This window comes from Panthera onca, chromosome C1 (assembly GCF_046562875.1).
Source record: "Panthera onca isolate mPanOnc1 chromosome C1, mPanOnc1 haplotype 2, whole genome shotgun sequence".
Lineage (NCBI taxonomy): Eukaryota > Metazoa > Chordata > Mammalia > Carnivora > Felidae > Panthera > Panthera onca.
Genome location: NC_138346.1, coordinates 119,953,316 through 119,981,147, shown reverse-complemented (window position 1 = coordinate 119,981,147; position 27,832 = coordinate 119,953,316). Strand labels below are relative to the sequence as shown.

Here is a 27,832-nt window from a genome sequence, read left to right as displayed (position 1 = left end):
TGGTCTTTTAAATCATTTGCTCCACAAGGTGCATGACTGCCTGAATAGCGAACGCTTTGAAGAAAGAAACTATGACATGCCTTTTTTTCTTTTCAGTACTCCATTATGTACAGGGGATCCTGGCAGGCTAGTATCAAAATTAAATTTACATTAATCTGCCATGGAATACGATATGAAGAATAAATCTTTGTTAATTCGGGCCCATTCATTTGGAGTCAATGCTAATTCAGCCATGCAACCATTTTGCACTGTCCTTGAAAAATGGGTTTGGTTGACACATTCAGCAGTAAGAATGACTATGTATTGAGATTCTATACTAGGTCACAAACTTTCCTAGGATGCAAAGAGGAACAAGACAGCCTTTCCTCCAGAAACATGCATGAGGGCAGAATAGCTTTCTACTACCTCTATGTATGTAATCAGTGTGCCAATTATAATGAATTCTCACCATTACTTAAAGAGAATGGGGTAAGACATATTCTTGACAAATTCTTTATCCAGTTTGTTAAAATAAATGTTTTTATTACTTTCTCATTTATAGATAGAAACATATGCCATAATTGAGATGTAATTGATTTGGACCATTCTAATTAATACAAATTACAGGAATTTTTCTGTAATTAACACTCGTAAGTGATTATTGAAATTATTATTCTGTTCAATGAAAGTATGGAAATTTCTATGTAAAGTTTGCTCTTGGCATATTATTATTATCTGTTAGCTAAAACCTCAAACACTATTAGGCCAGTGCATAATATTTGATATGCTGTTAAATCAGAAAGAAATAACCGTAAGCTTTATATGTAGTTGTTTTCTATCTACCATCATGAAGCCAAGGATTGACTGCAAGATTTCCAAGTAAATAGTGCCTATTTAAATCTTGAGATATGTCATACCCACAATCCATTGAGACTGGGGATCTAGCCCAATGGAGATCCAGCCATTATCTCAGCTATTTTGGCAACCACGTGATAGCTAATGGAATTAACTTGGCATGCCAGTCTTTGAAGTTATTTATAAAACTGACGCAATGATTGGAGAAGTTTTTACTCCCCCAAACCAAGCTTCATTTCCAGTGAGTGGGTGTGCTCATGGACAACCTGACCCCCGAAATCGAGCCCCGATGAAATGGGTCAGTGGACTCCCAACGTCGCTGTCAACCGGAAATGATCCAGGATGGAGGGAGAGCAGGGGGCTCTGCTGTTTGGCTCTGCTGCTTCCCATCCATGTTGAATCCACTGGTGGGTCACAACTTTAAGAATCCTCATCTCCCATTTGCAAAAACAATACTTCCCACCCTGTCCTTGGACACTGTGAGGCTCAAATGAGAGAATATGGAAGTGTTTATAAGTGAACAGCCTGAGGCACTTTATTAGTCTCTTATCAGTCATTTGGTGCATGAGAACTCAAAATCATGCCTCTGGTCTTGCGGTGGTGTGTTTAAAGGGGGGGGGGGGGTATAAATTTATGATTAAACAGCCTCAGAGTCACTCTCCCCTCACTCCCTTTGGATAGAATTTCTTTCCTGATTGCCCAAGTGCTTCATGGGACTGCTGGGGCCCTGCAGGACCCTGAGGTCAAATCGCCAGCTCAATCACTTGCTACCTGAGGGCCTTTATCAAGTACTGAAACTTTTTAAAGTTTGTTTCCAGATCTATGAAATGATGATAAGCTAATATCTCACAGAACAGTGGGAGAATGAGAGGAGGTAGTCATAGAATGGTATCATGCCGGGCACATAGCCAGGGTGAGGATCGCTGTTAGACTCACTGGCATCTGCAGCTAATGTGAGAGGTGAACATCCCACAGAGTTAGACCTGGTTTCAAGTCCTGGCTCCCTCTCTGACACTCTGTGATCCTGGATAATCCGCTCAACCTCTCTGGAGCGCAGTTACTAATCATAAAATGAGCATGGTAATATCTACTTCATGAGGTCTACACAGAGATCACATAAAGTGGTATAGATGACTGTGCTGTGCTTATTACAAAGCATAATGGAAACGCATAGACTTTTTACTTTTTCCATACAAACACACAGGAAACAATTGCAAAGATTTTATTTAGCGGCTTTCTGTGCTTGGCACTTAGAAACAGTTTCGTGCATAAGGGCAAATTTTTTATACACCTTTACTTCATACATATTTTACATACCCTTTTTATTGCCCCCTTTTTTAATATTCATAATATTGGATTCCCCACTAGGCACATAAATACATTTATCTACAACACCTCAAAACCAAAAATCTTAATAATATCTGTATTACTTGGTATTATTTGCATTTCCACACCACTTAAAAAGTTTAGCTTGCACCAAACTTTACTTGTTTTCTTAACATTAAAGGATTTGAGGGGAAAGGGAAAGATGAAGGAAAAAAACCCAAACTTCAAAATGCAATAAACTATTTGATAAAAATGGAGACCTAAGGGCAGGTGGAAGGATGCAGAAAGGCCCATCTGTAATTCCCTGGAACGTGACTGGATTTCTCCTGCCCCGGGGGCTGCGGGGCAGGCAATCCAGGTCAGGTGTCTGGATCTGGCATGCAGACGGCCAGGCCTCGATTTGTCGCCTCTGCTCTTGGTATCATCTGTCGGGATTATAACACCCTTCCTTCTTCACACTCCTGTTCCCCCTCCCCCGCCAGGCTTCGCGCTCTGGAATCGGCACTTCCCAGGCAGCGCACCCCTCTTCTGGATCATGCTGGTCAGAGCTGTGGGATCCAAGTGCATTCCTTGCCCGGGTCCTCTCTCCAGTGCCCTGACTCTGCACAGTGTGCCAGAGAGGCTTACTCCTAGGTAACGCCATGATTCTATCACCTGTAGGGGGAGGGAGAGAAACGACCCCAAACCAATCTCCTCGGTGCGTTGTCACTCTCACCATTGCTCACACTTCCTCTCTCAGTCTTGCTCTCCGCCTCTCTCTTGCCCACTACTCCTTCTCCTCTTTTCTCATTCGGCTACTCTTACTCCCTTTTCACAGGTACCACTGGGAACGTCAGCGATCGAACACAGAGTTAGGAGAGCCAAAGTTCAAAAGCCATCTTTTTTCAGGAAGCCAAGTCCAGTTGTAGTGGTGGTGTCTGTCCACCCTTGTGGGTAGGAGGGGGGTTCCAGGATACACAGTTCATTCCAGAAACAGGGTAAGCTGCAGGGGAGAAAGGTTGGCAGCTACTGCTGGCCCAGTCCATCTAGCGTTGTACATAGACCGATTCTTGGTGAAAGCACCCACCTGGGCCCCCCTCCACAGAGTTCGCCCAGTTCCAAGTCTGTGTGTGTGTGTGTGTGTGTGTGTGTGTGTGTATCGCTGTAGGTAAGTTTGTGTGCAAATATGTATGTGTGTGTGTGCATGCATGCATGTATGTATGTGTGTACGTATAGGTAGGTCTGTATTTGTGTGGGGGTAAATTTTTATGGCTGCTACATGCTAGCATCTCCCTTAACATTATTATAAAATGATAATTCAGTTTCTTCAAAGGCCACTCTAGAGTAGACAATGCTTTATAAAACTAAGGTTTGGGAAGGCAGGAGAATGGCCACTGAGTCGGAGATGATTCCACATAGTAAGTATCCTTCAGTGGCTTAAAGGTCTTTTGTTCTTCTTCGGGATGTGCTTTCCTCCTCCAGAAAAAAAGAAAAAAGAAAAAAAAATACACAGTTCCCGTTTTTCAAAGGCGTTGGGCTCCCAAAGAGGAGGATCTGCCCGTGGAGACTCTGGGGCCCCGGCTCCGTGCTGTTCGGCCTGGCCATTAAACCATGTGCACGGACATCTGGGAGGAGGAGCCTGGGACCGCCCCGTACTGCCGGCCGTCACAGGTGTTAGTCGCCTGCTGGCTGTTGGGCGAAGGGCTAATCATGTGCATGCTGTGCTCCATCCCCGTGGGCAGGTACTGCCTCTCTCCAAAGGCCCCGTTGGAAGGAGAAGAACAGAGTAAAGTGCTTTGAGAGGCGCTCAGTTTTTCCGGGCTTGCGGCTAGCCTCGGAGAAGTGGGGAAATTGTATCCGTACAGATTGTAAGGGTTGTGGAGAGAGAAGGCGTTATAGGAGCTCTGCTGCATGTGGCTGCCCCCGAACATGTGTGGTGAGGAGGAGCTCGAGGCTGCATTGCCGGCCTGCATGACATACTGGAACTGGGAAGTGGGGAAGGACCCCAGCTGGCCACCGTAGGCTTCCATCTTGCTGTTGCTAGGCAACGAGGGAGGAGTCGGTATTCCTGAGATCAGGGATGGAGTCCTCTGAGGCATGAAGGTTTCGGAGGGCTGAGTGGCTGAAGCAGTGCCACTCTGGAGCCTGTTGTAGCCACTGTCACTCAGCCCCGGGTAGCTCTGCAAGGCAGCCATGTTGCTTCGGGCACATGGTGGATAATCAGAGAGGTTTAGATTGCACAGCTGGCTCTCTCGACAGCCCACGTTGAAAGTGTTGGGGGCCAGGTGAAATGTTGGAGGAGAACAGGATGGAGACAAAAGGTGAGAAGAAGCTGAAGGCGATGGTGTCCCAGTGCTGGAGGTGGTCGGGGAAGTGCCTGTGCTGCCCCCTGAAAAATAAAAGGTAAATACCATTGAGACAGAGGCCCGTCCAGGCCAGAGGCAAGCCATGCAGGAGGTACCCTCAAATGTCCCAGACGGGCTGATTTTTACAGAACCACAGCTTTCTCTTAACTCAGCAGACCTAAGTGATTCTATCTGTGCACACATACATAGGCACACGCGTGTGCACACACACACACTCTCCAAAAAAGACAGAGATGACACAAAAGAACACTAAACTTTTGTTTGTGTGTAAATGCCTTCAAAGTCTTTAAAAAAAAAAACCTTCAAATATTCACTTTGCCATTTCTCACTTGAGGCACGAAGAAGAAACAAATTCACTTTCCAGTAAGACCTCTGGTACTCAGCATTAAAATCCCCCCACAAAACTTCTTCCGTTCTCAGTGGAAAGGCATGAAATATATGTTTTCACCAGGGACTGTTGCAGACTTTGCCATATTTAGTCTTCCAGGTAAAAACACAGCATACCAAGTCTCAGGACCATACCCACAGAGGAAATGGGGCACTGGGTCAAGGTTGAGGACTGAGAGGGGCCCAGGTAGTAGGAAGGGAGGCACTGGCCTGAAGTTCTGTCATATGAGAGGTATTATGAGTACAACCGGAAGAGCTAGGTTAGCATAAAGCAGAGCTAACCTGTAACTAAATCATCATAATCCAGAGGGTCTGCCAATCTCCCTCTGTAAGACCCTGTCCAGTCTCAGAGACTGGAACAAGGTCTGTAAATGTAGTCTGTGGATTTGGGATATTTGTGAGGGCAGGGGTTCAGACAGTCACAAAGTCAGGAGACCTGTGCCCTCACAGCTCTGCCACACGAATCACCCCCCCCCCCCCACCCCCAGCTGACCCTGAGCACATCACTTATCTTCTCTGGGTTTGTTTCTTTATCCAGAAGATGAGATATTGAATTGGATAAGTTAGGAGAAGCTACAAGCTTTAAGTGACAGGATCCCACCTCAGACCAACTAAACAGCAATCAAATGATTCTAATGTGCAGCCGGGGGTGAAAAGCAATGATAAAACCCAAATTCCTTCTTTCAAAGTACCCAGAATAGCAATCCTTAAACTTTAAGGGCCATGAGAATCACCTGGAAGGCTTGTTAAAATAGATTGCTGACTGTCCCCACCCACCATCCCGAGTTTCTGATTCTATAGGTCTGGGGCAGGGCCTGAGAACGTGCATTTCTGAGATTGATGCTGCTTACTGGCATAGAGACCACACTTTGGGGTAGAGGAACTCCAGCTCCATCTCCTAAAGTCCCCGTATCTGTGTTTGAAAGAGTTGCTTCTCTGACGTGTGGATATTAGAACTGGATTGGCGGCTGATGCACCAACAGATGAAGGGCCAGTTCAACCCAACCTACTTCAAATGTGTTCTCAGAAGCCAAAGGAAAAAAAAAAAAAAAAAAAAAAAAGAATGGCCTTTCCAAGCTTCTCCTTTCCCAGGGCTAGGAAGCAGCAGGGTAGCAACCACTTTTTGCCTTGCCCACTGGCAAAGACAGTGGGGACTGCTGGGGCCGCTGGAGCTGTCATCTGAATTCCAGAACAGGAGGCTGCTTTGTCCTCCACAGCAGAGACCCTCCGATGATGGACTCCCTCCTTCGGGGCAAGGTTGGGAATTTTCCAGAGTTCTTTAAAAGCACAGCTACCCCCCCCCCCCCTCTGCCACGAGCCTGGTTATCTTCAGGTCATCCACAACTCATGTGAGGAACCTGATCTGCTATAAAAGGGTAAAGGACATTTTAAGTGGAAAGGAACAGGAATAAGGTTTTTATCCGTGAGAGAAATGGGAAGAAAACCAGCAGGATTCCAGAGATATTGAGATACAGAGGAACCATCCGCAGTGTGCCAGGGAGGAGGATCCAGATGTGCACACCAAGACGCAGATACCTCAAAGAGAAACCCAGAGTTAATTTTTAGCCTCAGCCTACGTGCACAGATATGGTAGTAGTATTGAAGTACAAACTTAGCTCCTGCCAACAGCTTTGTTAGAGTTAAATTTTTACAAAACCCAACCAGTATCATTTCTTCCTTGGTGACAAAAATTTCCCCCATGAAACTTCCAAGGTAGAACTACAAACAGGAGCTGATTTTAGTTAGAGTCATTTCAGGAAATTCTCCTTCTTTTGTTTCTTCTTCATGCCTTAAATTCCTTTAAGAGGATTCGCGAAAAGATTTTTATTCCACAAACTGAGAGAAGGCCAACATTGTCAACACCCCTGGGAGAAGGAAGCCAGCAGCTGACAGTCATAGGAACAGCACCCAGACAAATTCTAGGTCTGCCGGCCTCCACCCGGCTCATGACCACAGGCAACGTGTCCTGCCTCTTCGTTCTCCTCATCTCTGAAAGACGGTCTCAAACTGATAAGGCTTCACTTTCTATCCTTGCAGAATTCTATTTGCGTCTGAGGATGAAACTTACACAAAAGTGTGCATGGCCAACAAGGACTTTTCAAGGAATCCTTTTAATATAAAGGAGTTTGGGAAGGGGACAGCTGAGAAGGAGGAGGAAGAACATCTCCCACTTCTTGTTTTTGGACCACTGCGTGGCCTCGGCGACAGGGCCGGCCGGGGAAGGTCAGAGATTCGTTTTCTGCAAGCGGCATGCTGCACACATCTTCCTCCTCTTCCACCCTAAACACTATGAGCTTCGGTGAAAGCAGCGCTGTGGCGCAAGTGGAGAAACTTGACTCCAGCTGTAAAGAGGTTTGTGTTTTATGGGATATGTATCTGGTCTCCTCTCTTTGAAGGTCCGTTCTTGCTCTCCCAGATCTGGTGTTTATGGGGTCCCCGAAGAGACCCCCTGTTCGGCACACTGTACCGTCCTGTTGTGGGTTCGCTCTGTCAGGCACTGGCCCTCGCCCTGCAGCAGGAAGCGCAAGATGCAACAGATGACTTTTTACAACTCTAAATGGTTTTCTCAGATGGCCCGAGATGGAACGAATGGTACTGATTTAAGGCCTCAATTGGTTTCACTACAAAAAGTAAGAAGGGAGCTATTAACAAGTCACAGGGATTTCTGCTGAGCAGATGAGAGGTACATGTTAAAAAGTTTGTAGTCAGCTTGCTTTGGCTTTTAGATGACACTCCCTGGAAATGAGACTTGGTGGCCTGCTGAGTTTCAGGGGGCGGGAGCCCCCACATGAACCAGTGTTTGAAGCCGGGGAGCAAGCCTGTCCAGGAGAAGGTCACATTGCTTCCATTCACTTTGAAGAAGTGCTCTTGTGCACTTAAAGCACTCAATACAAACGACAGCTAGTTTTCAAAGTCCACGTAGAAAGAGAAGACTGCGGCACTCATTTTGCAGAGAAGCAAACGAGATACCGAGAAGTCTTTACTCTCGCATGATCTAACAGCTTGTCGGCTGTCAAACAAGATCGGAAGTGCCAGCCAAGCGCTAAATAAGCATAAGGAGGCAGGCTGCCCTCCCTGTGCATCTCAACACTCGGCTGCCTGAGGCCTCTCATCACAGAAGAGCTAGGGCAGAGTGGAAGGCCAGGCGACACTGATACAAAGGGGGCAGAGCTGCCTCTCAGAGAAAAGCACACCTCCCTTTCTTGTATAACATTCTCGCCTCACCCCTCTGCCACAGCCAGGTCCTGAATGCTCTCAGGGTCTTTCTTGACTGAAGCTTGATTTAATAGATGAGTGTGGGCTGTAGCGTTTGGATTGCCCAGCTGTCTTACTGATTACGGGACCTTGCAAGTTAGCCTCTCTCTATACAAATGGAATTTCGGGTATCTACCTTTGTAGGGATGTTCTGAGAAACAGAAGAAATAACATATAATACAAAGTGCACAAAGGCATTAAATATTTATTTCCTTTTCTCTTCCCTTCCGTCGGTGAAGAAGGAGTGAAAGAAGGAGAAAGGAATCACAGGGCATTTGGGTTCTGATAGGGAGACTCTCAGGTGTTGGCTTCTGTCCATGGAGCTGAGCATGTCTGGCCTCCCCGCACTCTGGTGAGCATATGTCACAGCTAGATGCCCGGATGTAACAGGCTGGAGGAGCCTCCATGGTTGCAAATGACAGAGCACTGGGCCCGTGACCACTATGGGCCCACTAAGCCTCCCAAAGGCTAAACCAGCTCTGTTTCCTCTCTGAACTATCTTTCCCTCTCGCCTCACCCCTGCCTAGAATGGAAATTCCATGCTCTGTGTCTCTATTCTCAGATCAAGCAAGCAGAATTGAACACAAATAGGTAGGTTGGTGTCTTTCCCACTGTCCCCAGAGGCCTTAATCCATGTCTGAGAGGTGATTAAAATGTAATGCCCTAAGTAGATGAAAACTCTCTGGTATTCCAGGACCCATCCCCCACCCGCCCCACCTCCCTGCATCTTGTTTTACCCATGGACCCAAGTGAGGAGATACTCATTGAAATTCATATTCAACATTAACTTGTTCCAATATTCAAGGCTCACAGCCAAAATAACCAAAAAGAATACATGTTTAGCAGTGATTCCATACGAGGACAATAACCTAGAATATACTTGTGTACCATGAAGACAAGTACAATGTGACCATGAAAATCCTGAATACCAAACCTGCTGACTTTTGCATCTTTAAATTGATCACTTCCAGATTGTAATATGGAGGCGTTCACATACAGTTTCCTTTTGGGTTTATTTTGTTGTGCTTCCCCCCCCCCAAAAAAAAATGAAAAACAGTAAAAACAAGACCCCATCTGGGCTAGTAAAGAATAAATTTCCATGTAATTACTTGGTTGCGTAAGCCAGACTCTTCTCTCATATAACTTGGTGGCATGTGTTCCTTGGAGAATGTGGGATCACTGTGTCCCTGAGTAGCCGCCTTTGAGGCATTCAAACAGGGAAAAGGTAAGATGTCAGCACCCTGTGGACTGATCCCAGGGAATAAACCCAAAAGCCATAAAGTTAAGGATCACAACTCCATTCCTCCCTACTATGGAATTACCCTTAGTTGAAATGAGGGCCCTTCTTAGAATGCAAATGTGAAACATTATAGTGCTAATGAGAATTGTGTGGTTTCAATCTTAGAAAGACTCTTAATGCATCTTTCTCCATAAAGCTTAAAGATATACATAGATCCAGACCTCTTCCTTTTTTTAAAATGTTAATTTTTGAGAGAGAGAGAGAGAGTGAGACAGAGGATCAGAAGCAGGGTCTGTGCCGACAGCAGAGAGCCCCATGTAAGGCTCTAACCCACAAACCGTGAGATCATGACCTGAGCCAAAGTCAGATGCTTACCTGGTGCCCCTAATCTAGCTTGTAATATATTCACCCAATTCTCATTTTTCACATTGGTCTTTTGGGTTCTGAGTCTCTCTGTTTCCTGGATGGCCCTGTTTCACACCTACCACCTTGCCTAGCTGGGGTGGCCCTGTTTTTTCACATTCCATGAACTGGTCTGTTTTCTCTGCTCCTTGTTTTACTGCCTTCCCTGCGGCCATGTACACACCGATTGTGATTGCCATTGAGGGCTGATCTGCCTGTCTCCTGGCCACAGTACCCAGCTTCCCACTGAGAAACCCCCCCGTCCCCCACTCTCAGCTCTCCACCCCTACCTCCAGGGAAGGCATGTGACTAAGAGCTGGATGGTCCACACATCATATTCCCCACCCCTGACCACAGTAATTGGTTCGGGGGTGATGCAATTTGAGTCAATGAGACTCAGAGATTTTGCTAGAAACCTTAAGAGGGGCACATGACCCTTTCCCTCAAATTGAGACTTAAGATGTAGGTCTACTGCTGCTCACAGCTATGTTACCACCATGGGGGTCTGAGGATGAAGTCAGGTGGGAGCCTGGAGCAGGTGGTGGCAAGGGAGATTAAAGGTGTGGACAGATTCCAGAACTTGGAGATGGGGGCTACCTACGGTGGGGAAGGAGGCAGGGAAACACCCAGGATGATGCATATATATAGTGGTGTTCTTCCCCCAGGAGAGGGCGCCAAGTCTGTATGGTAAATCGTGTGCTAGATTTCTGGACACATTGAGCATCAGGGACTTTGGGACAAAACAAAATGTATGTCGCCACTGTTTTAGTGGACTGAGTTCAGACACCCTGTCAATCCCTGTCACGAGCTCCTCACAGCCATCCTTCCTCACCTCAGTGATACATGAGATCTGTGTAAGTAGCTATCTCAGAATCATTACAGAGTAATCCACAGTAATTCAAAGACAAGCTGTCCCTTGAACTGTCCCCTTTCCCTGTGTTTTACTGGTTTGAATTTCTCAGTTTCTGATCCCTTTCCAGGACCAACCTCTAATTGTTATAAATCAAGCTGATGAAAATCCCAGCACCAACAGAAATGCTCATATCCTTTTAACTGCCTGACAAACATTAAAAGACCCAATCTTTTCTGGTGATGTCTGCTACCATTTGAGGAAGAGGGAGCGTTCCATAAATGGCAGGTCTCCTTATTTCCACAGATGGAGATGGACTGTCAGCTCTGGTGTCACTGGTCCAAGATGGTTCCTTCCTGGTACAAGAGTTGTCAGCCCCTTGGACACGGATGGTGCTCACACAAGCTCTTTCGGTTTGGGCCATACAAACAGCTCCACTGTATATATCATCAGAACAACAGGACTGCACTTGGCCATAACTGACCTGGGCTCTTCTTTTTTCTTCTCTACCTGTGTTGCCTCAGTCAACGTCCCCAAGCATCACCTACTTGGTTAGTTATTTTGTCCCTGCCACTAGCAGTGTTCAGGCAGAAGCCCCTCCTGAAATAGAATCCTATCTCCAGACTCTCCAAACATGTGAACTCCCTTGCTGATTCTAAATGAAGACATCTGAAGGTAAGACCATACACTTGACTTCATAAAAATAGAATATCGACCTATTTAGAATTAATGCTCAAGGTGTTGGCCAGAAAACATCAATTGGAAGTGTAAACTAAAAAACAATGTTGTGGACAATCAAAGCTCTAGTAAGAATGAAGAAATCAAATGTGGTCTAATGGAAAGGGAACTGCCCTGTCAAGATGGAGACGCACTTCGGAATCCTAAGCTCACTTCTGCCACCATTTACCTGCAGATATGTGAGCAGACTTTGCTCTGTGCCTCGGTTTCTCTTTGTGTAAAAGGCAGAGGATAATGAATCCCATGAATGCTTCTCCATAGGAGAAAACAACTACATAGAATACCCATTCAATATATTTTTTTAAACAGAAGGATTTGGGTTTTTGCAAAACTGAGGCTAATTCAACTAAGGGCTTTCCTTGCAATGTTACCAACAAATGGGTCTTCACGAAAGAGAAATAAAAATGACAGCAAGGACGGGATGAAAAAAGCATCTGTAACCTCATTCAGACAGAAGAGTCTAGCTTCCAGCAACAGCAGCAGAAGCAGCAGTAGAAAACAGTCTTAGGGCCATGTATTTGACATGCCAGATATTCATGTGTCTGAAGCAGTGAGGTTATATGGACACTGGGTAAGTCAGTCATTATGTGGAGCTTAGGTTTCGTGTCAACACTGCCAATACTCTCTTCACCAAAAGGGAATTACTACAAGATCAGTCTGCCACCAAAGTTTCCTCTAGAAGGTCATCACTTTCTACTCCTTCTAAGACACGAGACAGTTCAACACAGGTGGCTATGTCTCTTTTCTTCGTTTCATACGTGATACTGTCCAGAGCTACCGGAATTCTTAGTTCTTAAGGGAGGAGGGAGTGAATGTTGTTTCTTTTATGTCCTTTGTTAATGTGAAGAAACCAAGCCACATATTTTTTAATAATGAGAATCTGGATCAAGTTCAATGTATAGTTCAAAAATGGATTCCAATTAAACAATTGAACAGAATTTTGGCTTTTCCTCCAGCCCCATCCCACTACCATATGTATCTAGTAATTCCAAGTTCATCCCCCACCAATAAAAAATGGACTCCCTAATTAAGTGTGACATTTTGCTTCAAAAGTCCAGTTTCTCTTAAACCATTGTTTCCCAAGTGTCAACAATAAATTTATCATATGGATAAATTTTTGATAGAAACACCGTGAAACCGGCCATGTTACACACCTAAGCAACTCATGCCAGTTCCCTGTGCCTGTGCCTGCCTAACGGCCCCACGTGCTGCTGAAATACAGGTTGCCAACCCCAGTCATCACTCCACATCCACATCTACACACATACTAGGTAGTTGTGCTCCAAGCACGTGTATCAGACAGTGGCCCTGCCTACCTGAGCCACAGTGCCACCAAGTGACTTCACTTGGCATTGTTCATTAGGTACTTCCGGGGTGCCAGGCCCTATGACAGTTCTTGAGAACACAGCAGTGAACACTATGTCCCCACCCATGCCTGCTTCTCAAGAACTGGCAATACCCCTGCCAACATTCTCACACCAGCCTCCATGATACAAACTCTTGCTTAGCTAGAGCTTGCAAAATCAACATAAAGCAAGGGCAAAGAAGCAAGGAGCCACCTCAGAAATAAACAGGATCAAGTAAGTATCTTTGCATGAGAATGACACATGTCCCTTTATGAAGTGTGTTTACATAAGTGATCTTGTAAAAAATTACCCCTCTTTGGTGGGTGAAGAAAACAGATTCACTAGAAGTACCTTGCCCAAGGTTACAGAGAGGTAGTGGCCATCTAAGATGGAGACCCAGATTTCCCAACTGTCAGAATACCTCTGCCTCGTAAGGGCCACGAGAGCCTAGAAGCAATAGCAACACCCTGAAGATGCATTGACCCTTCTTTTCTCACAGGATTATGAGGAGAAGGCTGCTTCATGCAGAGGGCTTCCATTTCTCCTCCATTTATTAAAAAAAAAAAGAGAGAGAGAGAGAGACAGAAATTCTGGATCACTTGCCTCACCAGATCCCTGTGAAGGTGAATGGTCTAATCATGTTTTAAATAACTAATCATCAGAAAGGCAGTATCTCTCGTCCCTGATGCATCTGCCTCTCAGGTATCCATGTACAGGGACAGAGAGGGACAGAGATGGTGGCGATGACGACCACCGCCACCACCACCACGAGAGCTAGCATGTCGTGAGTGCTTCCCCTGTTTCCATTGTCTCATTTAATCCTCACAAAAATTCTCCATTTTGCACATGAGAAAACTAAGTATCAGAAAGGATTAGGGACTTGGTCAAGGTCCCAAAGCTAGGAAGAGCCTAACCCAAGCGGTCTGACTCCAGACCCTATGTTTTCAATCGCTTTATCTTACAATCTGAGAGAGCGCAATAATTTAGGTTACAAAACCTAATTTAGCGTGCAAACCACCAGAAGCTCCCCTGGGAGGGGAATGTAATATAATGTATCATCAAGTCCTAGAAGGGTCTCCCATATGGCAGAGCCACAATTTCAAAACTCGGGGCTCTATTAACAGCAGCCATGTGACAGAACAGAATACGCTTTGTCTGTAATTTTGGCCCATGCCACTCTGGGACGGGAGGAGGTTGGAGAGGGAGGCTTATAAAGCATCTGACACTCTGGAAGCTTCCCCAGGTGAACGGGGGCTGTGCTGGGAAGAGCCACCAATGGGACTGAAGAAAGGAGTCGAGGTCAGCCCACGAGTCACCTGTGCACAGGCCACAGGCTTCCCAACCTGAGCTGCCAGAGAGGGCAGATACTGGAAGAAAGGACAAATCAGTGTAAGGAAAAAGTCCACCCAGCCCATCAACCTGAGGCAGGTGTTGTTCCACGTAAACAAGAACAGGAGGGAACACAAGTTGCGAGACTCCGACAGGCTTGTGGCAGCCCCCCCCTCGCTGTCAGACCTGAGCAATTCACTGCCGTTGTGCAGGCCGAGTTTGTTCTCATCTACAAAACTAGATTAAGAAAACTGATAAGGCTGCCATGAGGAATAAATGATATTATGAAGATCTCTTCGAGTACCAAGGGCTATGTGAACGTTCAGGGGTAGAAGTAATAATTTCACCACCATCATAATCGTGAACCTAACCCTGCTTTTAGGAAGAGTGAAAGCGTGCTGCCTCTGGAACTGGCTTGTTTGTGCAAGTGGTTATGCTTTGGTTATTTAGGGCGCTACCAAGTACTCTTCGTTCTAGAAGAACGGGTGTAACTCATGGCTTGGCTTGGGGCCAGATGTGCTATATTCAGTTCTGCTCCCACTCTCCTCGGCACTATCACCAGGCAGAGGCCGTGCCCCACGACTTTACCTTGCTGCTTTTGCATGGTGGTGAAATCCTCAAAGGTGAGTGTGCGCACAGGGGGTCTCCAGAACGCGTAAGTCTCCATGATGGCTTCCAGTCCGGTCCTGCCAAGGAGAAAAGTCAGCAAAGGGAGTTGTAAATAACGCCAAGAAATGCACTGACGTTTTAAAGATCTGTGGTGATTTGTCTGAGAAGTGGTATAGACATAGGCACTGAGAGATATCACCACTGGGGGCAATTCATCTGGAAGAGCGCAAGGTATAGATGACACTGAAATGCAAAAGGAAGAAGAAATTGAACCAATTCAGATTATTTGCGAGTAAGTCGTAACTATGATGGACTTTTCCTCTGAGCTTTCTTCAAAGGATGTCTGGTCTGCATGGAAAAAAAAAACCCACCTTAATTGTTAAAGGTCAAGGTCACTAATATCACGAATGGAGTTGAACAGAGAGTAGCGCTGCCGGTTTCTCTAGCACAGGACGATGTCATAATTACCACAGTGACACAGACACAGACTGCCCCAGCTCTATCAGTGAATATGTGGAGTCAATGAAATTGTCAAATCGCTGTGGCTTTACAGCCTTCTTAAATCAACAGAGGCAAGCAGGGCAGATACACTTTGAGTTTCCGTTGCCTTAAAAAACACCCACCTGAAGGCAAAGAAAGGGTTTGGTCCCAGAAACTATACCTCAAGCAAAAAGGCCAAGACCTTTCTGTAAATATTTACCTGTATTTTATCATCTAATAATCAAGCTGGTTTATTGATTGATTATTAATCAATAAAGGGTCACTTACTTGAGACAGTCAGACCACAGGAAACATCCAGGATTTTACGAATACATTAAGGCTTCTCTGTTTCATTGATACTGGAGGTTCCATTAATTGAAATATGCACACAGTGCCTACTTTACCCATCAATAAATTCTCTCTCTGTCATATATATGAGGTGCTGATGGGCACAATTTCAACATAACTGTCCAAGTTATCTCAGACATATTCTTGCTGATATTCCAAGTCCTCGGAACAGAGTCCAGGCTGGGGCTTCTTTTAAAGCTTTGAACATAGCTTCTGATTATTGACTTTTCTTTAAAATTAACTGCTTCACTTCTAAGTGGAGGGAAGGGAAGTTCAGGGACTACGGGGAAGGCAGGGCAAGGAGGGTAGAGAAAACAAGGTGACATAGTCCTTTCATTGCAAAGTTACTGGAAGGTAACATGGCGTCCCTTCCCAGAAAAGACAAGCTTTCCCTCCTGAGATGAAAACACGCTGCCTGTCCTGCTCCCTAGGCAATACATTTCCAGAGTTGTCTTCAGTCCTGCAGACCAAGAACAAAGTGAGAAGTTTTATTTTAAGTGAGAACAAATATCCTTTCCTTATAAATGACTATAAGATCCCCTGAGGTTCTTCTCAGATGAGCTGCTGATACACTGATTGGCTCTTTATGTTGGAAAATCTCCTCTCTGAACAGCCCTTACTTGCACAGTTAACTTTCTAAAGTCTTCCCTGGAATCCTGGAGGCTTTAAATACACCAATGTTGGCAAATCGAACTCTGTATTTTTAGAAGAGGTTGAGAAGAGAGGGTGTTGCATGGTGTTTATTAGCTGTTAATCTGTTAAAAGTAGGAATAGAAGACGTGTCCACATACTCACCTACATCAATGCTGAATACAGTACATGAAACTATTTGTGGAGAGAAAGAGTCCAGGCAATTAGGGAGTTCACAATAATAAGGGGATAGGCAGATAAAGGCATGCCGAGCTTTGATGGTTGTAAGAAAGAGATAGGCCCGGCCTAGATCTCACTGCCTTGCTCTGGAATGCTGGCCACCCACCAGAACATCTTAGGATTCCCTTTAATGGCACGGCAGGCTCCCTGCAAATGGCAAGGCCTTTGTTGCTCCACCTCCGATTCCATTCTTCTCAGGAACATGTACTAACGAGGGGCAAAATATTAGCTCAAGGACAAAGAACAGTCCCTTCTCATTTCCTAATAAAGTGACAGAAGACTGAAGTGACAATAATACACTGTTATACTTGCCAATATTGTGTTTATTAAAGAAATATAAGAAGCTTTGATTTCATTTTCACAACAGGCAAAAAGATTGTGGCAAAGGTATTTATGATTTTATTTAAGCAGTCAACTCTCTATAGGATAGTGGCCATTTGCCCATCCGTCCAAGTCTAAAATCCAACTGAAAGACTGAGTCGTGGAATCAATAGGTTTAAAAATTGGGAAAGTTGGGGTGCGTGGGTGACTCAGTCGGTTAAGCGTCTGACTTCAGCTCAGGTCATGATCTCGCAGTTTGTGAGTTTGAGCCCCACGTCGGGCTCTGTGCTGACAGCTCAGAGCCTGGAGCCTTCTTTGGATTCTACGTCTCACTCTCTCTCTGCCCCTTCCCTGCTTGTGCTCTGTCTCTCTTTCTCTCTCAGAAATAAATAAACAGTAAAAAAATTTTTTTAATAAAAAAACAAAAGGGAAATTCCTGGGTATCACCTACTTCTACTTCCTGTGATGCCAGCCTGGATGGTTATTCAGCCTTTGTTGGAGCATTTCCCAAGGAAAATACTCAGTTTTCTAACAGACGTTAGAAAGTTCTTTCTGACCTTGGGCTGAAATCTCTGATGTAACTTTTACCCTCTGGTTCCTTTACCAATGAGTAAACGGTGACAGTGCCAGACGGTTTCCACATCCCCTTCAGGAAGACTTTCCTTAGCCGTTAAGAATGTAATGTATGAGATTCCACATATGGACACAGCCATGGTCTATCCAGTCCAGGGGTCGGTCACAAGATTCATTTTGGTGGTGGGGTGGTGGGGGAGGGGTCATGACTACCAAAAAATAATGACTAAGACCACACATTCCTCACCACACTTGGCCGTGGCTCCATCCTTCATAGAATTATCCTGGATACTCCCTGAATCTATTTATATATGCAAAGCATGTCTCTTTTTAGAAAAATTAATCCTATTTGTTTACTATATGCCACATCTTATTTGTCCTCAAACTCCATGAAGCTTCACTGGATAGATCTAATTGTTAGAAAGTACTAGTTCTATGTATCAGACTTGGGTGATGGGCCACGGCAAGATAAGTTCCAGGTAATCCAGGGAATAAATTCCCTCTCCATCACTAGCATGTCTGCTTTGGATCCCATGTTTCTCTGTGTCCCAGTGCTTAAGGTGATGCCTATTGCCTGGTAAGACTCAATTTACGTGCACTGAATTCATTAAAAAGGAGTGAATTTTCACCCTGTGTTTTATTACTGAGCCATTGTTTCATGAACTGTAGCCAGCGTAAAACTTAAAAAAAACAACTTGATGGAAAATCAGGACTCTGAAGACAAAAGGACTCCTTTGGTATTGGAGAAGTGGGACTTGTTTCCATAGCTGTTTGTGCCTTTCTTGACTCAGGTCTCAGAGGAGTTTCACTTTTCCTTTGGTTTCTTCTGTTCCAGTCACAGAATTTCTGACCTCCAAGTCTGAGTCCCCTATCAGAGGCCCGTCATTTCTACCCTCATCTTCTCTTACAAGAGTCTTTGCCAACTACCCATTAACATCTTTGGCCACTTGGACATCTATTCAAAGTTTATCGTGAGCAGCACATTGTTTACTTATTCATCACCATTAAACGCTGGGTTTGTAAAATTTTATCTTAAGGTTCTTAAAAGTGAATTCACTGTCTAACAGATTAAAAAAAAAAAAGGCAGTCTTAGGTAACCTCACGTCATTAACATGTTCCACATGGTGGGCCTCTCTGGGTCCGTTGCACACCAGAGACCTGATGTCACGTCTGAGGTTTCCAATCAGAGATGATCATATTGGCAAGTGCCTCCTTCTTGCTTACTTTTCCTTGTTTGCTCCAGTGACAAGAGAGGCCATATCTAACTCTTTTTGTTCAGTGCTTTGGCTGGAATCATCTCTCTGATTTCCAGGCCTCTTCTCTTTAGACTTTTCAGTCTGCTCACTGGCCAAACCAACAGAATGTGCTCAAGAGGAGGGAGAAAAGGAAGGAAAGGAAGCAAGCCAAAGATCTCTTTTACAAATTGATGATGCCTCAAGATCAACTGATTTGAAAAAAAAAAAAAAAGCCAGACTGCAAAGAATTATTTTTCCAAATTTTCATTAAAAATAAAATGTGGGATTGCCCTGCTTTGGAGTTCAGCAAATATTTGATAATTATAACAACAATTATAACTACATTCATGAATCTATTAGGTAGCACGTTGATGCATACTTTCTGTTTTTTTGTGTTGAGAGACAGGGTTGCTTTTTATGATTCTTCTATTTATTTTCTCTGTAGTTCTGACTTTTAACTCTTCCCCAAGTCATTTGCTGGTGATTCTGGCAACAAAGGGAACCTATGCTAGGGATTGATAAGGCCATCGGCCATCTGTCAATAACAGACAGTCAAGAAATACAGAGATGGGGTTTTGAAGTCACAAAGAAGTTTTCCAACCAGTAAATGTGCCATGTTCAGGAGATTTAAAAACAAAAAAGAGCAGAGGGTCTTTACTGTAATTTGGGAGTGTCCTGTTTAACAAAAAGAGAAAAACGTGTAGAGGTGCCTGGGTGGCTCAGTTGGTTAAGCGTCCGACTCTTGATTTTGGCTCAGGTCATGAGCTCACGATTCACGGTTCCAGCCCAACACTGGCAGTGTGGAGCCTGTTTGGGATTCTCTCTCTCCCTCTCTCTGTCTGCCCCTTCCCTGCTTACACATACCATCTCAAAATAAATAAATAAACTTAGAAGAAAGAGAGAACAACATGTAAATGGCTAATTCTGACCTGTGTGATCAGTGCTACACTGACGATACATAGAAGATGCCATGGAGCCCTGAACCAGAAGTACTTCCTACACCTGGAAAACTCCAGGATCACTCCATGATAGGCCAGTGACTTCAGCTTCATATTAAAGGTTACTCAGCAGTTTCCCACACAGACAAGAGGCAGAAAGACCTTTCCTAGGAGAGCTAACAGTGTGCGCAAAGCCTTGGAGGTATGGAAGGGAAGGCACGTTCTGGGAACTGAAAATAGTTCAGGGTGACTGGAGCTCCAGGTGCAAGATGAGATGATGGGGCAGATACTGTGAATATTTATGCCATGTTAGGTGCTTGGATTTTATCCCATGGGCGGTACTGCACCTCTGATCTTTCTTCTCTCTTCCTGTTCCAGCATTTGAAAAGACACAGAACCAGAATACACTGTTCTTTCAGATCTAATTACCATATCTCAACTTTCTAATCCTTTTTCTTAGACTGTCCTTCATCCACTGAGGTGAGGGCAAACCTTCCACACCTCCTTCTTTCCTGGATCTGGAATTGGCTCCTACGTATTTGTTGTCCAGGAATATTTTAAAAGGCCCCCCAACAGAGGTCTGCAAATTGGAAACAACACCAACAACAAGCCATCATTCAAAACTTGGCTTTAGATGGTACAACAAGTATATCTACATGCTGATTGGCTGTCACTGATGTGCCTTACAGTGGTTTGGAAGAACAGGTGTCCAATGGGCACATGCTTGGAGTTGAGTAAAAACTGTTCCTTCCCAAGGGATTCCCAGCTCGAGAAACCCTGCCACCCACCCCACATGGAGTCTGAATGGGTAGCAATGGGACTCTCGAAGGAGTTTTCACTGCCTCAGGAAGTACAGTAACAATCCCTGATGACACAAAGCAGGCTAACTAAAAGAGTAAGTTTCTTTGCATTTGACTGGAATGGTCAAACTTTAATTTGGTAATTACACAAGATGCAGATTAGCACAGTGGTTAAGAAGGACCAAGACCAGGGCCCCTGGGGGACTCAGTTGGTTGAGCTGCCGACTTCGGCTCAGGTCATGATCTCGTGGTCTGTGGGTTCGAGCCCCGCATTGGGCTCTGTGCTGACAGCTCAGAGCCTGGAGCCTGCTTCAGATTCTGTGTCTCCTTCTCTCTCTGCTCCTCGCCGGCTTGCACTCTGTCTCTCTCTGTCTCTCAAAAATGAATAAATGTTAAAAACAATTTTTTTTTTTTTAAAGAAGACCAAGAGCTTTGGAGCCAGACTGCCTGGGCCCAAACTGCAACCTGGCTGCTTATCAGCGCAATCTTGACCAGGCCATACAACCTTCTCATGCCTCAGCCTCGCTGTCAATAAAACAGAAAAAATGATACTACTCCCTCCTCATTGTTACTTAATAAATGCAGATTGATTAAAGACAAAATACATCCGAACAAGAGAAAAAAACATAATGAAAGCTTGAGGACCATCGGTCTAACTCAAGCAAACAAAATCCCACCGTCAGCTCAGGTTGTGACCTGTAACAGGAGAAAACACTCTTATTTCCCTGGAATTCAAAACTGTGTCAGCCCTCTGGTTCTGGATTGAATGTGGAGGGACCTGCATGTTACCTAATTCCATCTCTCATTCTCTCCTCAAGGAACTGAAAACGTGTCCCTCAAGCCTCTGTAGGCCTCATTATCTTGCAGATATTTCAGACTCCAATATGTTAGCCATTAAAAAGACGTCACTCTGTTAGATGACACCATCCCTGGGCGAGAGCCATAGATAATAAAACAACTGCCAACTTTCCCTGGCAAACCAACGGAGCCAAGAGGACAATGGTGGAAAAGGTTCATGACAAAGGAGAGAGAACAAATAACAAGGCAGAGAAAAATGTTAAATACTGGCTGGAAGACCAAAAGCCAGGGGACGTGATAAACAGCCATGGCCTGGAAGAAGAGGGGGAGTCTGGCAGGACGCTGCCACCAGAGTCTAGTACAGGGCCAGCTACCTTGACCTGTAGATGCAGCAGTTCCCAAGAGGGAGTCTAGTGCCGATTACTTACTTTAGATGTGCTAAATGGCACCCGTGCCAGGGATAACAAAAGAGTCTGAAAAATCTACAGGGGCTAGTAAGAGTGCCAGGAATGAGCAGGATGAGACTGGCTGGAAAAACACAGTCAATGGCTTTAGGGAGAACAAATAAAAATATAGAAATTGAAAGTGAGGGAGACACTTGGAAGTCATGCTGGTTGAAAGAAGGCAAGTGGTCAGTGCATTGGCTCTAAGTTTGCTATGTGAGCCTTCACGAGCGACAGGGACCCGGAGAGGGACAAGAGCAAAGCTGTCTGCTGACTGGCAAGCTGTGCCTAATAGAGGACAGTGACATCACCCTCTGGATGCTGCCATTGGCTGGATTTGCAAATTCTGAAAGCTAGTACCTCACTCTACTCAGCTTCACCATCCGTCAAATGGGAAACACTCTAACAATACCAATCAACTTGGAGATAAAAAGGGAAAACCTGGACCACCGATACTACGTGAGATGATTATTACTAATGTTATCGTATACTTATGATTCAAATTCCTGGAAATGAAAATACAAGGTTGAACGGTATGAAACTGCCGATATTTTACCTCTTTGACCCACAAATATAGTAATTTCATATGTTCAGCTTAAGAGGTAGGCCAGGGTGTGGACAAGACTGGAAACACTTGGTTGTAACAGAATTCTTCTAACAGACTTTGACGGAGACCCACCCTGCACACTTCTTCCCCAACTCACAAAGAAAAATGGTTTCTTTCAGACCTAAGCACCGATGACCTGGCCCTGGGGCTAGTGTCTGGCTGACTCTTTCTTTTCCTTCCTTTTCATTTCCATTCACTGGAGGCATTCTGATTCCACTCTGGGTTTTGTGAGAAAGGGCTGGGCCTTCACAAGGTTTCCTGTCTGTGCTCAAGAAGGTGATTCTTCACTCTATGAACATGGTCTTGGGACAGCAGCTGCTGAAGGGGGAGGTCACAGGAAAATCTTTTACTCCCAAATATCCACCCCCCGCCCCATCAATGGAGATTCCTTCCTTTGTGTTAAGTATTAGCCTCATTAAGCATCCTCCTCCTGCAAGCAAATATATCCATTCCCGTAATGCAGTTAATGGCTCCATTTTTAGATCACTCTCCCCTGAAATATTATGTAAAGGGACACTAGGCACCAAGAAGGACAGCCACCAGCCACGTTCCCAGCAAACAGCAGTGCTGGCTGAGAATCAGCCTAGACACACATTGCCTCATACACCTCATCCTGAAGTCCCTCTAGTTTTTTCAGTGAAGGACAACCTACAGTTACTTGTATGAACCAAGTGCCCCATGATATGAGGCCTGCCTCCAGCTCCTTTCTGATAGTTCCTAAGTGGGATTTGAGTGTCGTGGTAGAAGCCTCCACAGGTGGCCTCCAGAGAAAAAGATACCCTTCTAAAAAGTTTCACCAGTTCCCTGGACCGCAGAAGGGCCACTCCCCTGGGGACCTACAGCAGTGGAACCAACAGCAGTGGCTTCTGAGGCACCACACAAGCAGGGAGTATCTGGATGAAACCACATCACGTGGGACAGTCACCCTTGCAGTTGTCTTAGATGCAATGGAGGCTGGGAGTAAGGTAAAACCCAAGGTCAAAGACAGGATGAAGGCTACTGAGAGAACCCAGAGTCATGCACTCCATGCTACTATTAAGACAAGTTCATAGAACCTTTCACTCTCCAGACAGATCATAATTTTAATCCTCTCCTTTTTATGTATGTGTTTGCTTTGGAGGAAGTCCCTGGGAATTGTATAAAATTTCCCAAGCTGACTTGGGCTTTCTGTAAAATCTTGGCAGCCACTCCTAGCAGAGACAAGGCCTTCACATTAGATGTGGACTGAGACCCAGAGACTCTTCGTTCCTTCTGTTCCTCTGCTCTCCCTTTCAAGTGCAAGGTCTTTGCAGGTGTAATGCTCCCCCTAGCTGAGCACAGTGGGCTCGTCAGGCTTGTGGACAGATGTATCTCCCCAGGCTGCTTCTTGACCATGGGACACACTGCAAACACTTGGTTCTCTTCAGCTCTGTGACCTTTGTCTTCTCTTTGGAATACACTGTCCACTGGAGTGCCCAACCATAAAGATGTAATGTTACCTCTCCATTCGCTACTGAGCAACCTTTCTCAACTAAACTTCACTCTGCCTGGACTCAGTCTCTGGGACTCCTTCTTTCCTGCACTCACAGACTCTGAAACTAGCAAAAAGCATGTTCCCACTGTTCGGAGCCAGCTCTGACGGCCTGAAGGGTGTGTGTGTCTAATCTAGGATGAGGCTAAATCAGTGTCCACAGCATCAGTCCATCTCAGATGGACCTGATCTCAGATTTGAAACAACATTGCCCCCAGTCTTGAGACTAAGCCTATTTATAGATTTACTCTTCCTTCCCTTCTTAGTTCGTGTCCAAAACTAGTTCTCCACTATTGTTGCATTTGATTCACCCTTGGTTGGGGTAAGGTTTTCTCACTCCAGAGTTCCTGGTTTTTAATTTCTCTGCCACTCACCAAAATGAAGAAATCAGGAGACTATAGATGCTGGAGAGGATGTGGAGAAACAGGAACCCTCTTGCACTGTTGGTGGGAATGCAAATTGGTGCAGCCGCTCTGGAAAGCAGTGTGGAGGTTCCTCAGAAAATTAAAAATAGACCTACCCTATGACCCAGCAATAGCACTGCTAGGAATTTATCCAAGGGATACAGGAGTACTGATGCATAGGGGCACCTGTACCCCAATGTTTATAGCGGCACTCTCAACAATAGCCAAATTATGGAAAGAGCCTAAATGTCCATCAACTGATGAATGGATAAAGAAATTGTGGTTTATATACACAATGGAATACTACGTGGCAATGAGAAAAAATGAAATATGGCCTTTTGTAGCAACATGGATGGAACTGGAGAGTGTGATGCTAAGTGAAATAAGCCATACAGAGAAAGACAGATACCATATGGTTTCACTCTTATGTGGATCCTGAGAAACATAACAGAAACCCATGGGGGAGGGGAAGGAAAAAAAAAAAAAAAAAAAAAAAGAGGTTAGAGTGGGAGAGAGCCAAAGCATTAGAGACTGTTAAAAACTGAGAACAAACTGAGGGTTGATGGGGGGTGGGAGGGAGGGCAGGGTGGGTGATGGGTATTGAGGAGGGCACCTTTTGGGATGAGCACTGGGTGTTGTATGGAAACCAATTTGACAGTAAATTTCATATATTAAAAAATAAAAAAAAATAAAAAAAATAAATAATTTCTCTGCCACTCATCAAATCTTTTTGCTGTTTTGTAAGTAAATGAGCAATTATCATTTTACTCTGTGTACCTGATGCTGTAGGAAATAGCTTAAGACTACCTGACATAGGTACAGTCTTCAAGGAACTCACACTCTTTTTCTTTTAATTTTTTTACTGTTTATTTATTTTTGAGAGAGAGAGAGAGAGAGACCACAACCAGTGGAGGGGCAGAGAGAGAGGGAGAGACACAGAATCTGAAGCAGGCTCCAGGCTCTGAGCTGTCAGCACAAAGCCTGACACGGGGCTCGAACCCACAAACTGTGAGGTCATAACATGGGCCAAAGTTGGACACTTAACCTACTGAGCCATCCAGGCGCCCCATGGAACTCACATTCTAACACTGGGCAGAGCCCAGGAACACAGACCACAAGACATAAACTAATCAAGCTGAGGGGATCTGTTTTCCCTAGGAACAGGAAGGTGTTACTATCTCCTCCTGGAAGGAGAAATCTCCCAGAGCTAACTCTGGATATCGTGCCTGGGACTAGGCCTGATTAAAAGCAAATATACATGGATCTCCTCCAACCTCCCTAAAGCCAGATTTGGGCCACATAATTTCTGAGAAATCTAGGAGGAACAATTTAGAAGTAAACACAATTGCCCTCCCATTGCAGAGACAATGCCTGGAAGCAAAATCTCTGAGTGTCTCCATCCAAAGGACCACCTGTCTACCACTCTTCTCAACATGAACACACACACACACACACACACACTTCTGGTGGGGACTTCTAATCAGGGGCACAATCACATGGCAATGCAAAGTAGCAGCTCCATAAGTACAGCTTGAGGAGTGGTGACCTTGTCACACAGAAGCATGTGAATGGCACTTCCTAAGGAAGCAGAGAGGACTGTGACAGGCTCTGGTGATGGTGACACCACAGGGATGACATCCTGGCTCACTGGGGCTTCTGGTGGGGTTCTGAAAGGCCCAATTAATGTCACATCTTGTCCTCGTTTGAACTCAGAATAAAGTCCAAGAAAGTCCTGGGAGCCTGAAGCAATGGAGACTGAAATACCAGCTTTATTACTGACAAAAGTGTCTGGATACTAAGGTGTAGGTGTGGAGGCTGAACGAGCGGGCTAGAACTGCCCTGAAGAGGGACCACTCCCCAGAATGGCAGGCTGCCTCTTCTGGACTTACCATCAAAGGCAAGAGCCCAGAATGTACACTTGCTCTAGGGAACCAGGCCCTGAAGAGTTCCCTCTCCCAGGCTCAGCAATCAGGTGGGGCACTGCGGTGCCCAGTGAGGGGAAGGAGAGAGTGATAGGGCTGGGAGTCAGGAGTACTCTCCATGGATTTCTCTTTATATTAAAATATGAGGTGGGGCGCCTGGATGGCTCAGTTGGTTAAGCATCCGACCCTTGATCTCAGCCCAGGTCATGATCTCATGGTTTGTGGATTCAAGCCCCATGTCAGGCTCTGCACTGACAGCACGGAGCCTGCTTGGGATTCTCTCTCTCTCTCTCTCTCTCTCTGCCCCTACCCAGCTCAGGTTCTCTCTCTTTCTCTCTCTCAAAATAAATAAACATTTAAAAACTATATATCAGTAATGGAAATAAGTGTCCTCACCCGAGCCTCCTCAGTTCTTCTCTGTGTTCAGGACACTGCGGTCGCCTGGCCACACTCAGAGGATGCTGCAGAGAGAGGCTGGCAGGGTGGGAGAGAGTCTGGAGAGGCATTTGAAGAGAGGGCAGCGGGTGGCTGTGTCTTCCCCATCTGCCCTCTACACCCCTCCCTTCCTGAGCCTTTGGATCGCGCTGGGATAGATTGAGATCGACAAACATAAACGTGTTTTGGTTTGAGGTTTGGCAAATTCTGTAACTGCAAAGTATTCCACAAATGTTTTGTGTTCTGCAAAACCAAAAAACATTGGCCAAGCACTTTCCCCCCTTAATTTTTAAGCCCATGTGTTTTTAAAGGAAATGTAATCCGTATGTTTTGGGTACGTTTATATGCAACTCATCAAACCATGCTCCTCTGTATGAGTCATTTGATGTCTAAAAGGCATGAGGAAGATCATAGATTTATAAGAACTCTGTTAGCACAAGCAGGGCAGTAGGTGAGGCACTGGCTGGAAGGTGATGAACTGGATTCTGGTGTTGGCACAGAGCCCCCAGATCCCAGAGGATTTACAAATAATCCCCTCTATCCTCATCAGTCTTTCTCATCTGCAACTTGACATTAATAATTCTTGTCCTTATCAGATCCTGCAGGCAGGTAGTGAGATTTCAAGCCTGATTATCAGGTAATTTTGACCTTTTTAAAAGAGAAAATACAAGGGCCACTGTACTAGCCCCCAGAGGTCAATTTTAATCTAGCTTCCCACAGCACCGGAGGATAAAAATGGCTTCTATATCTAATGATTCATCTTTGCCCTATTGTGAGACAGGGGACTTCAGGGTCATCATGTCATGGTTTCACTTGCTAGGGAAGATCAACCTGACTTCCTGTCCTCTACTAGGGAATTCCTTATTTACAGGGGGCACAGCAAGCAAATGACAAAGCCACGGGGATGTCTACAAAGACAGACAGAGAACACACATTATTGGCCATTAGAGGAAGAGTTCTAGTCTCTAAATCTGTCGAAGATAACATAAGTCAAGTTTAAACTCTTAGCATGATAGAGCACAGAGTGCACAGGTGGACCTGGGAGTTAGTGCTCCAGCTTTCCTGTGTGACACTAGCTCCCTGAGCCTCAGGTTCCCACAATAAACACAAAATATAGGTCATTTTAAAGATTAGAAAACATGTAAGTAAAAGATCTGGGACACAGTAAGTGTTCGATCTGAGATAATTTCTATAACTATTAACATTACTTAAAATAGCCTGCAGGTTTTAACGGGACAGAACGAAGAATCACCACGCTACCAGAAAAATTATATATAAATAAGCCACTGAAATGGCCTAATGAGGATCCATAGTTCTGCCCTCCTGGAGTCCTTACAAAGAAGAGTAGCCCACTAGGCAAGACAAATAACTGTCTGTCTGAACAGTAAGACATTCACCAGCCCTAAAGCAGACCCAGGCCAGGACCAAATGATGTGTCTAACTCCCTTCTAGCCCAGTGAGGGGATAGGAGAATCTCAGGACCTGAA

The 27,832-nt window shown here is 45.1% G+C and overlaps 1 protein-coding gene and 1 long non-coding RNA gene across 4 annotated transcripts in view; one reads left to right on the top strand and one right to left on the bottom strand.

Annotated features, from left to right (window-relative positions):
• Nucleotides 1-2,040: 2,040 nt before the first annotated feature.
• The window catches only part of TBX15 (T-box transcription factor 15), a 104,267-nt gene continuing 78,475 nt past the window's right edge, over nt 2,041-27,832 (bottom strand). For all 3 annotated transcript variants that reach the window (XM_060626737.3, XM_060626736.3, XM_060626738.3), the window contains exons 7-8: nt 14,641-14,738; nt 2,041-4,528 (exon numbers count right to left, since the gene is read on the bottom strand). In XM_060626737.3, the coding sequence (XP_060482720.1) occupies nt 3,744-4,528; nt 14,641-14,738 (883 nt within the window). In that variant the 3' untranslated portion in view covers nt 2,041-3,743. The remainder of the gene's footprint in view (nt 4,529-14,640; nt 14,739-27,832) is intronic.
• Nucleotides 4,454-12,404, top strand: LOC132673844 (uncharacterized). Its single transcript, XR_009608231.2, has 2 exons — nt 4,454-4,542; nt 10,946-12,404. It is a non-coding gene; the product is annotated as an uncharacterized LOC132673844 (long non-coding RNA).